Here is a 10,504-nt window from a genome sequence, read left to right as displayed (position 1 = left end):
ACATTAACCAAAAAACACCCCAGTAACAGTGTGAGTGCTATCAAAGGTTGACTGCCGCTCATTAGAACCCTAGCCCGAGAGGATGTTCAGTGAGTTCGTCATGAGGATAGTGACTCCGGTACACCAAAGCTAACTTCACTACTTACTGTGTGTCACATTAACCAAAAAACACCCCAGTAACAGTGTGAGTGCTACGAACGGTTGACTGCCGCTCATTAGAACCCTAGCCCGAGAGGATGTTCAGTGAGTTCGTCATGAGGATAGTGACTCCGGTACACGAATGGTGACACGAGTATTTACTGTGTGTCACATTAACCAAAAAACACCCCAGTAACAGTGTGAGTGCTACGAACGGTTGACTGCCGCTCAGTAGAATCCTAGCCCGAGAGGATGTTCAGTGAGTTCCTCGTGAGGATAGTGACTCCGGTAGACGAATGGTGACACGAGTACTTACTGTGTGTCAGAGATACTGATAGTAACAGGATGTTCATTGTTACCATAACGAACCCCCCGTGAAAAATTGTAAATTTTTAAAAAATATTCCAACATGTAATTTTCGGCTTCACGACAGAGATACTGATAGTAACAGGATGTTCACTGTAGACAACACTAATTTTTTTTTATATAATTATTATATAATATAAAAAAAAACTAAATAATTATAAAGAAATATTAATCAAGACTTTTATAAATGTATTTGTTTGTATTTTTATATTTTTAAGTGTAGTAATAATATATTCGGGTGTTTGCAGTGTGGGTAGTGTAGTTTTTAACCCTTTTTTTTTTAACCAATCCATACATGCGGTTTTTCCAATTTCTCAAACCGCACTCGCACCGCGAAACTAAAAATCGCAGAACTCGCACTGCGGAAAATGGTGCGATGCGGTACTGTTTTTTCGATTTGGACTATTACCAATAATTAAACTATCACAAATACAACAAAACTTGAGCAACATTTGTCAAAAATTAAATTTCAATCAACGTAAATTAAAATATTTAATGTTTACTAATATTGGCATCCCTACTAATATTATTTAATGGATTTAACAAATATTTAGTAGTGTAATATGGGACGTACACTGTTCACTTGATGGACCTTGTCAATTCACACAACACTAAAATATTATTTTAAAAGAAAGGACTGCTTGAGACATGACATGATACGCTTCCCAACGAAACAATCAGCCATGCCCTATTATGTTGTACGAATTAGGTTTTGAAATTGGGGTTTATTTTGGCACCAAGATTGATAATGTTAGAAAATTTTTAAAAAAAATTCATTTTCCCACCACTAACTCATTTGGAACAGCCTATATATAAACAGGTGCCCCCTTTCCTTGTGAGTAACACACATTATCTCCACCATAGTTAGAAAAAAAAAAATTTGTACACCTCACTCACAAATTATAGTACATCGCACATGGTGGCTGGTGGTGGAGAAGACTCATGCGGGTTCGATGGGGGTGGTCCGCCTTGGAGAAATTCACTTCAGGGACACCCCCATTGCTACTGTGGTGATCTAGCTTATGTTTGGACTTCTAGTAGTAGAGCAAATCCTGGTCGTCGATTCTTCGGATGTCCACACTATGTAAGAGTTTTGTCTTTTTAGATTCAAAAGTACTTCTCATTTATGTTTTCTGTACTTAGGCAGCCATGATAAACTAATAGGGTTATTTTCAACTCAGGAGAACGATGAAAGTCGAGGATGTGATTACTTTTGTTGGATCGATAAATCACATGGTAAGAGAAGTACAGATGCTACACCTGGATTGCGAAACCAAATCAAGATTTTGGAAGAAGATAAGAAACGCAATGAGAATGTTATTAGAAAATTAATTTTTATCATTTTTATTTGCCTTTTCATCATTGTCCAACTTATATTGCGTTAAAGATATGGGTTGTCCCAAAATGCAAATGTTTTGTATATCTTATGTTCTCAAAACTTGTTTAACTTAATTGTGTAGAACTTAATAGATGCGTGTGGATGATGACGAAAATTTCATTTGGTATGAAGTACCCACTACGTTCTCAAAATTATATGTTTTCTACATTTCTAATTTCTGTAGCAAATTTCGTCAATGGGTTCAATGTGAAGTTGCAAAATTATATATTATTCACATCTTCGTATTTGTTATGTGAAGTAGCGCAATGAGAATGTTCTATATTCCATATTTTTCCTCATAACTATGTTATGAAAAACCAAATTTAAGGGGGCTATTGTTTATTTACATTTGGTTAGAGTAATGGGAGTTGATATGGTATGGTTTCAATCTTTTTTTTTTAATATGTTCTCAAAACTCAGTTTAAAGTTGAATGAGTACAAAGATTTGGTAACTAACATCAAACAATTAACAAGTGACCTTTGTCGTTATTTGTAATGTTATAGTACATGTGTTTTGAAAATTCGGTTTAAGGAAAATTCGGTTTAAAGTTTAATGACTACAAAGATTTGGTAAGATTAGGCAAGTAACATGATTTCCTTCAAATAATTAAGAAGAAGTCACCTCTTCACCAAAAAAACAAATAAAGAAAATTAAGAAGTCACCTTTGTTTTCTGGTTAAATAATTTCTGTGAAGTACAATCAACTACTTCTGAAGTATGGGTACATTGTAAGAGTTGTTATGGTGTGAGTACAAAGATTTGCTAAGTATGGTTTAATATATTGTCAAAACTAAAATAAACACAAGTCTGTGAACATAATAACCAGTTCCAAACGTGAACTAATAAAAACAGATGTCTAAATCCAAATGCTCCCAAATCCAAACTAAACAACACACAAATAACACAACCTATGCTCCCAAATCCAAACTACACAACACACTAATAACACAACCTATTAATAACACAACCTATTAATAACACAAGTGTTTTTCACACACTATTCACCATATGAAATCTTAGTCTTGGTAGACTGAAGCCTAGGGGAGGCTCTTGACGGGGGAAACATGTTTGCATTGCGAGACTTCGCTGTACTGAACCGAGGATCGCGTGGAGACTTTGACGGACTACGCAAAGGGGCCGAGGATGATGCAAATGAGCTGCCTTGTGCAGCCCTACGATCTTCAACCACTTTGGTACGAATTTCATTTTGTTCATCAGTTATGATCCTCGCAGCGATTTCCAAACGTGCCTCAACCGGGTGAAACTGTGCCACAATACAGAAACAAAAACAAAAACTTAGAAAATGTAATTAACTCTAATCAACTTGACAGTAAAACACCGAATAAAATTTAAATTACACAACGTTAATCTCAATCAAACTTGCGTAGTACATTCTGAAATATTTAAAAAGTGGTATACCTCATCAACTACTTCTTCCTCATTGGCCACAGCGTCCATGTACTTCATGACGTATACACCGCAATCTCGGTCATTGTCTTGTTGAGGAAGCCCGCGATCTTTCCTGTCAATTCTGAAATCCACGAAAGTCACATTCTTCGACCTATTCTCCTCAAACAAAAGGTCCAACGTCGACAACTGCAAACGTATACAATTAGTTAGATTCAATGAAGAATGAGTTATTCACATCAAACAATGAAACTTTGCAAGTTTACCATTTCTTTCGTAGCCTCCACACGATACTTCTCATTCATTGCGGTGTGTAGGGAGTCCATAAATGAGACAACCTTGGACTTCATATTTACTTCGGCACCAAACCAATGTGGTGCACCTTCTAGAGTCAACACCGGCACAAACATCTACAATTGAATAGAGGAACAATAAAGTCAAAAATAAATTGAAATTACAGACCATATAGATATTCGACACTACAATGACCAATATGCATCGCTAACATATCTCAGTTTTCAAAATTACAATTAAGAACGACCATGTGTATATGATGAAGTACCTTGACGCATTTTTCCAAGTTGTCTTCGTAAAACAGTTTTGACCACTCCCGGTCTTTCGCAATCCTCTTCACATTAAACGAACCGAGAGTTTTTTGCTGCAAAAGCATTGTTCATCTTGTCAAGTAACAGAAATTACAACCAAACTGAATTACAAATTTAAAATAAGTTGTACAGCAAAGCAATTACCGAGATGCGAGTGGGCATGTACCAAACACGAGGTTGGTCAGGTAATCGACTATCACGTTCGTACTTGTTCATTAGTATAGAAAAACAGTCAATGATCTGCAACAAAATGAAATATGATTTACACATGTACAATAAATGATACATATTTAGTTAATACTTTGACACTTACGGATCCCTCAACTTCTCGCAACGGTCGCAACGATGCCATGCACCTCCTATCCACTTCAAACTTTCGAAATTTCGCAAGCACATATCTGATTCAATTGTAATCAATGTAACTGTTATTAAAAATTTCTACAAGTATATCATAATGAGAAATACGAAAATAACATTTACTTACCCCGGATCTAACGTGTTGCTAAAAATAAACTTGTAAAACCCATATTGGTTACGGGGGATCGCTTCCTTCGTCTTGAAAGGCCCGACAACAGTTCTGCCCGACTCAATGAATTGCTCGTACGCCTTATCGTTGAAGTCATCCTCAATTAAAGGCACATTCTCCGACTGTGTCTTCTTTGATTTGACGAGGGCTTTGCCTTTATTCCAGAAAGATGCCACTTCGACTATATCAAAGTCCTCATCGTCGAAGGTCTTATGTGCAGCACCTTCATCTTCAACGATTTTGTAACGTATAGTGAAGGCGTACTTACGGAATCCACCACATTTTCGTCGGATAGACCAACAACATTAGTCTTTGAACGGACAGGGACTTCAACGGGGACTCCTCCACGGCACCGGCGCACTCCGCCTTCTTCCCCGTTTCCGCAGCAGCATCCTCCTCCAACTCTCGGTCAATACCACCTACACCTTCTCCTTTGTCCATAAATTTCAAAGAAAATGATCTCAACTGAGACTTTAACTCATTGGAGAAGTACTCCTTCAACTCGTTGATAGAGCTGACAAAGTGGTCACTGCTCTTTCTTCCTTCCGAGTCGGAGTAGTAGTTGGGCAGTATTACGGGATTCGAAGTGAGCGTTATCTGTTAAACATAACAAATTTAATTTTTCAAACCCAAAATAATTAATATCAACTGAAATCACATTACCACATTGTAACCAAAATTCGATGTACCTTGTCGCTGTTGGGACCCCCATTGTCTTTCACAAATTTGTAAGCGGACTTACATTGTTTACTACCCCAAAAATCAATAGGGAGCACTGTTCGGTCGACATATCCAAAGTTCCACTCCACGTGAGTCAAGTACACCAACTGTCACAAACAAACAATGTATTAGTAATACATTCGACTAATAAATGACAATATTATATTATAAACTGAATAAACACATTTACATAATTGAAAGATAACAAAATCAATGTACCTGGAGGAATAAGGTGCAGCCAGATACATTCTTCGTCGCCTTATTTCGGAATCTGAAAATTGAGTTCATCAGATACCTGAACCCCGCAGTCGCCCAGTTCTTGTGGCGAATGTCCCTGGTAACCCTAAGGGAGTGCAAGTACCCCGAAGTGATATCGACCCCCGTTTTCGGCGCAAGGACTGTCCCTATGACCACCAAAGAAAATTTAATCAGAAATAGGCTGTCTGCCTCAACGCACTCCAACAAAGATTTCTCCAACATTGTCAAGGACACGGTGTACTCGACAACGTTCAATATCTCCTCCAGATATCGAGTGTCACTATCACCCTCGGTGACTACAAGATCCCCTCCGTCGTCCACCCCCATAACATCTCCGAACATCACGGCAGATAAGTGAATTTTCCTCCCATACAAATCCAGTATGCTAGTGGTTGGGTCAACATGTTTGATTAACCAACTCACTAGTCGGGTGTCAACGTATGGTGCATCCTCTCTGATGAATGATCCAAATCCAGCATTTTGGATCACATCTTTCTGCTCCAGGTTCAGGTTCTTGCAAATCCTCATTAAACGGTTGAAGGAGCATCGACCGTACACAGATGCTTCTTCACTTTCAGGAGCACCCTCTTCCTCATCCACCTCCACTTTCTTCCCCTTGGCATCAGCTGCCTTTGGTTTCCTCCCCCTTGTTTGCACCGCCTTCTTAGCGGGATTAGGGTTAGGGTCATAGCTTCTCCACTCAGACTTCTCCTCGTCGGTGAAACCTTTATATTGCACTTTTAATTTGTCGGTAGCCTGTAATATGAGGCAAACTTACATCAACTACAGAGTACATGGAAAGAATCGTAAAGTACGTCAAACAACCCTAAGTCAATTACAGACAATTGATTTAAAAAATTAAGTAACAGTCGACATCAAACCTCTTTCTCAGTTAATCCCTTCTCAGCTGCTCGAAGGGCTTTGTAGTTCGCATTGCTACATATGGACATAATTTCAATCAAATATATAATAAAATAAATGTTAAACATCAATCACACGAGTAAACAACTATCCATCATTCAAAACTTACAAGAAATTTCTCCAAGCAACCGCATTATCGTTCGGCTCGGGGGTGACATCCTTCTTTACGGGTTCATTTCCCCCTTTCCTTTTGCGTTTCCCAGCCATGTATGATGAACCTAACCAAATTAAAGATAAACAAATTTAAACAATAAGGACTACATATTTCAACAAATACACTATATAAAAAAAAAATTTACCAAAACACAATGAAAATCGTGCATTGTAATCACCCAAAATCACATCAAATCAACTTAACCATTCGGCATTGGAAAAATTCAGATTTCAAACACACATTTCATGCTTCTTGCATGTTACACATTAAAGTACATTAAAATGATGTGAAACTCTTTTCAACTAAATGATTTCCAATACTCAAAAATTATACGACAACACTTCCACAACCAAAACAATGAACAAAACAACACTTAACTACTAACTCCCATAACCAAAAAGTGGTACAAACGAGTTGGTACAATTCGTGAGAACCAACAACATAAAGCACACACATGAATAGACAAAATTCCCCCAAACTTAACCAATCTAGGTACCTTGTACCTCTTAATTCATGATGAACAGAGTACAAAGCCATTTGGAAAACATTTAATATCAGAATTAACAAAACAATGCTTCACTACTAACTGTCATAACCATTTCAATAACTTCTCCAATAATTGATATACACAAAAAAACAAAACTGCCATAGTTTTTATCAATAGTGTATCTCATTAACTCATGAATCTTCTGTCTAAACCATCCAATTTTTCAAAACAAATTCATAACAATAGGAAAATACAAACTACAACTTCTAATTAAAGTACAAAAATCACTCACTACCCAACACATGACAGCCATCACCATTTCATTGTTTTCCTTTCTTTCAATTTTTTTTTTGGGTCAATATAGGGCAGTCGAGGGCAAAACATTAGGGTAAAAAAAATACACACGAGAATGACCAAACACGGGAATCCAAAACACTTTCACAATAAAATTGATTTCCGAAAACAATTATTTTTCAGCAACACTGTACATACCAATGTTTACATTGTTTTTCTTTCTTTCATTACATTCTTTCATTAAAATTGTTTCACTGCAAGGGTATAAATTAATCCAACACACTTTCACAATAAATCAACAAACAAAAAGGGTAAACACATGAATCGAATCAAAACTACTTCCTAGTACTGTGTAAAATTGGGGAACATAAAATGTACCTTCAATTTTCTGCAACCCGTGAATCAAAACTTCTTGAATAAGCAGATTTAAGGCACAATAAAACGGATTAAAACTACTCAATAAACCAAAAATGGAACAGAAAAAAAAATACGCAATGCAAATACACGGATTGAACACCACATCACAATTTTGACAAATACTTTACTATCCAACTTAACCCAAACTGAGAAACAAATTAAGTTTTCTTTTTCCATGAATGACAAATGCATTACTATCCAATTTACCACAAAATGAGGAACAAATTTATGAGTGGTGATGAATGTTGCTAAGCAACACCTTAATTAATTAATAATAAAGTTGTTCTATCTGCATAACTTTGAAATTTCCACTTTTTTGACTTAAAATAATAAAAGGTGCCCAGTTCGTATTAATAATTTCAAGGGTAAATATCTGTTTCATCGCACTTTCTGTTTTGTTAATTCATCATTATTTCTAATTCTAACTATATATTTTACAACAAAAATTCCATTTTAATAAAAAAAATAACAATAATATGTAAAATATAACGAAGGAGAACACATACAACGTTTTACTGTAACAACAACTTTTTTTTTTTTTTTTCTGAAAACAGATTAACACCAACAAATTTCTATATAATTTTTTAGTAGTTTATTGATTGAAAAATAAAAAATCACGAGGAATGGCAGTCAGGACCTCCTTCCTAACTAGTATCTAACATTATCCAAAGTAAATAACAAACAATATGCAAAAGAATGAGAAAATTTCTTGTACAAACCCACCTCGTTCGGAGAAGGAGCCGGAGACAAACAAAACCAAGTGCACCAACTCTGAAAGTACTACAGTTTCCTCTCCCAAAGAAAATGTGAAGAACAAGAAAAAAATGGGAAGAAGAAGAAGAAAATTCGAAGAACAAGAAGAAAATGAGAAGAAGAAGAAGAAAATTTGAAGAAGAAAAAGAAAATAACAACTGCCCTAAAATAAACCTAACTCTTTATACCCACGAAGAAGAAGAAGGAAAGACTAATGTATTTTCAAAAATTGGTAACTGTCACGTACATCAAACGTCAATCGGTGTCACTTTTTTTAAAAATTAATTAATTTAAAATACAAAAAACCAACCGGTTACCATTTTTCCCCCCCTAACTACCCCTACTTTAACCCCAGCCCTTAGATCAACCCCCAATTCAATCCAACGGCTACAGTACAATCAGGGATTGTATTCCCTATTTTGGCATAACGGGACCAAATCCTGTCCCTATATATATATATATCATCAGTATATGAATCAAGTTAAGCTTAGCTTCTAATAGAGAATTTGGTCCTTATCTCCTTAATGTGCTTTTTTGCATGAATCTCCATATGCATTTTTATAGAAGACTTTTAAATTAAATAAAAATCTATTTATTAAACAATATATAACAAAAAATTGTTCATATATATATAACATATAAAAAATAGTGATCAAGAATACTTACCTTTAATATAAAATTGATTTGTGTTGTTAATTGATCTAGTAATATTGATTGATATTTAGTATGATATTCTCTATTTATATATGTACTATTTTGCATGATTAGTAATTGTAAAGTATTTATTAATTATATCAATTAATTAGAAAATATAAAATTAGAAGAAAAAACTATAAGAAGTAATAAATAAATTTTTCATTGATTTTGATGTAAGTAGAATATGTATGAGTGATATTGATTTAATTAACTATATAAGTGAAGAAGTAAGTAGTATGGTTTGAGTGTATATTTAATTCAGATGTTACAATTTTTTTAATATTATTAAATGAAAAAAATAAAAAAAAAACTACAAAATAAAATAAAAATTAGAAGAAGATCAAGTCACCTCATTTATTTTTGTTTCAATATTATATGTAGATTTAAAAATTTACAATAGACAGATAACTTAGAAGACAACTTAAAATAAAATAATAATTGAAATTAATTATTAATAATTAAAAATATCAAAAAAATTATTCAAATAATTAAGTTTATCAATAACAAAAAAAAATTCTCAAAATAATAATTTGTTTAAAAGTCAAATAATTAAATTAATAAAAAAACATACTACATATATTATTTTCAATATATTTATTATATGGTGTAAGTTATAAAAATAAAAAAGCATCATTAACATTAATATAAATGTATGTGATTTAAAAAGTTAAGATAATGAAAACCTAAAGCTCATGATTGATTGAAGGAGAAAAATATATTAAAAATTATTAATTCATTATATAAATTCATAAAAATAAAATTAAAAAAAAAACATCATATTAATTCTTATATAGCCTTTGTTTTTTTTTTTTTATATAAATATGTATATATATTAATATATATATACATATATAAATTTTATGGAGAGATAGAAATTTATCATTTTTAATATACTTTTTAATTAAAAATTGAATAAAATTAAATTACTACAAATTTTTAAAGTAAAAAAAATTACTAATAACATTGTTGTAAAAAAAATCTATTGGAGAAGAACTTGATACTTAATTTCTAATTAAAATTGATTAATTTCTAATTAAAAACCAAATATATATCGAATTAATATAATCTTTTCAAAGCAAGAAAAAAAAAACTATTCAATAATTTTGTTGTAAAATATCTATTGGAAAATAATTTGTTAATAAATAGTGTTTTCTATGTAATCTAAAATTATAAAACATAAAAAATTAGAAAAAAACACATAACAAAAGCTTTAAAAAAAATGAACATAAATTGCTAAGTAATAAAAATAGATCAACATCACGAATTAAAAAGAAAAAAAATAATATAATAAAAATTTCATAACTATAAGTGGAGTTTGTTACAAAAAAAATCTATTGCAGAAAAAGTTAATACTTAATTTTTAATTAAAAACCAAATAAAAATT

At 33.1% G+C, this 10,504-nt stretch overlaps 2 protein-coding genes across 2 annotated transcripts; one reads left to right on the top strand and one right to left on the bottom strand.

Moving 5' to 3' along the window:
- The first annotated feature begins 1,366 nt into the window (after window positions 1–1,366).
- On the top strand, window positions 1,367–1,904 carry LOC133030197 (uncharacterized). Its single transcript, XM_061102559.1, has 2 exons — window positions 1,367–1,588; window positions 1,686–1,904. The coding sequence occupies exons 1-2, from the start codon at window positions 1,421–1,423 to the stop codon at window positions 1,887–1,889; spliced, it is 372 nt and encodes a 123-aa protein (XP_060958542.1). The 5' UTR covers window positions 1,367–1,420; the 3' UTR covers window positions 1,890–1,904.
- Window positions 1,905–2,640: 736 nt separating this feature from the next.
- On the bottom strand, window positions 2,641–6,606 carry LOC115701086 (uncharacterized). The gene is made up of 11 exons (XM_061103218.1): window positions 6,280–6,606; window positions 5,360–6,154; window positions 5,110–5,247; window positions 4,774–5,017; window positions 4,379–4,649; window positions 4,208–4,292; window positions 4,039–4,134; window positions 3,852–3,947; window positions 3,556–3,699; window positions 3,302–3,478; window positions 2,641–3,146 (listed from the first exon to the last, which is right to left on the bottom strand). The coding sequence occupies exons 1-11, from the start codon at window positions 6,385–6,387 to the stop codon at window positions 2,880–2,882; spliced, it is 2,421 nt and encodes an 806-aa protein (XP_060959201.1). The 5' UTR covers window positions 6,388–6,606; the 3' UTR covers window positions 2,641–2,879.
- Window positions 6,607–10,504: the final 3,898 nt, after the last annotated feature.

This window comes from Cannabis sativa, chromosome 8, assembly GCF_029168945.1.
Source record: "Cannabis sativa cultivar Pink pepper isolate KNU-18-1 chromosome 8, ASM2916894v1, whole genome shotgun sequence".
NCBI lineage: Eukaryota > Viridiplantae > Streptophyta > Magnoliopsida > Rosales > Cannabaceae > Cannabis > Cannabis sativa.
The sequence above is the reverse complement of the archived record's forward strand: the minus strand, read 5'-3'. Positions and strand labels throughout refer to the sequence as shown.

What these genes read in the sequence shown, in the direction of transcription:
- LOC133030197 (XM_061102559.1), top strand. Translation starts at nt 1,421, where the DNA reads ATGGTGGCTGGTGGTGGAGAAGACTCATGCGGGTTCGATGGGGGTGGT. An exon ending in TCTTCGGATGTCCACACTAT is followed by an intron (nt 1,589 to 1,685) that starts GTAAGAGTTTTG and finishes TTTTCAACTCAG; the next exon opens with GAGAACGATGAAAGTCGAGG.
- LOC115701086 (XM_061103218.1), bottom strand. Translation starts at nt 6,387, where the DNA reads ATGTTTAACATTTATTTTATTATATATTTGATTGAAATTATGTCCATA. An exon ending in AGGGATTAACTGAGAAAGAG is followed by an intron (nt 6,155 to 6,279) that starts GTTTGATGTCGA and finishes CTCATATTACAG; the next exon opens with GCTACCGACAAATTAAAAGT. An exon ending in TGCGAGAAGTTGAGGGATCC is followed by an intron (nt 4,135 to 4,207) that starts GTAAGTGTCAAA and finishes ATTTTGTTGCAG; the next exon opens with ATCATTGACTGTTTTTCTAT.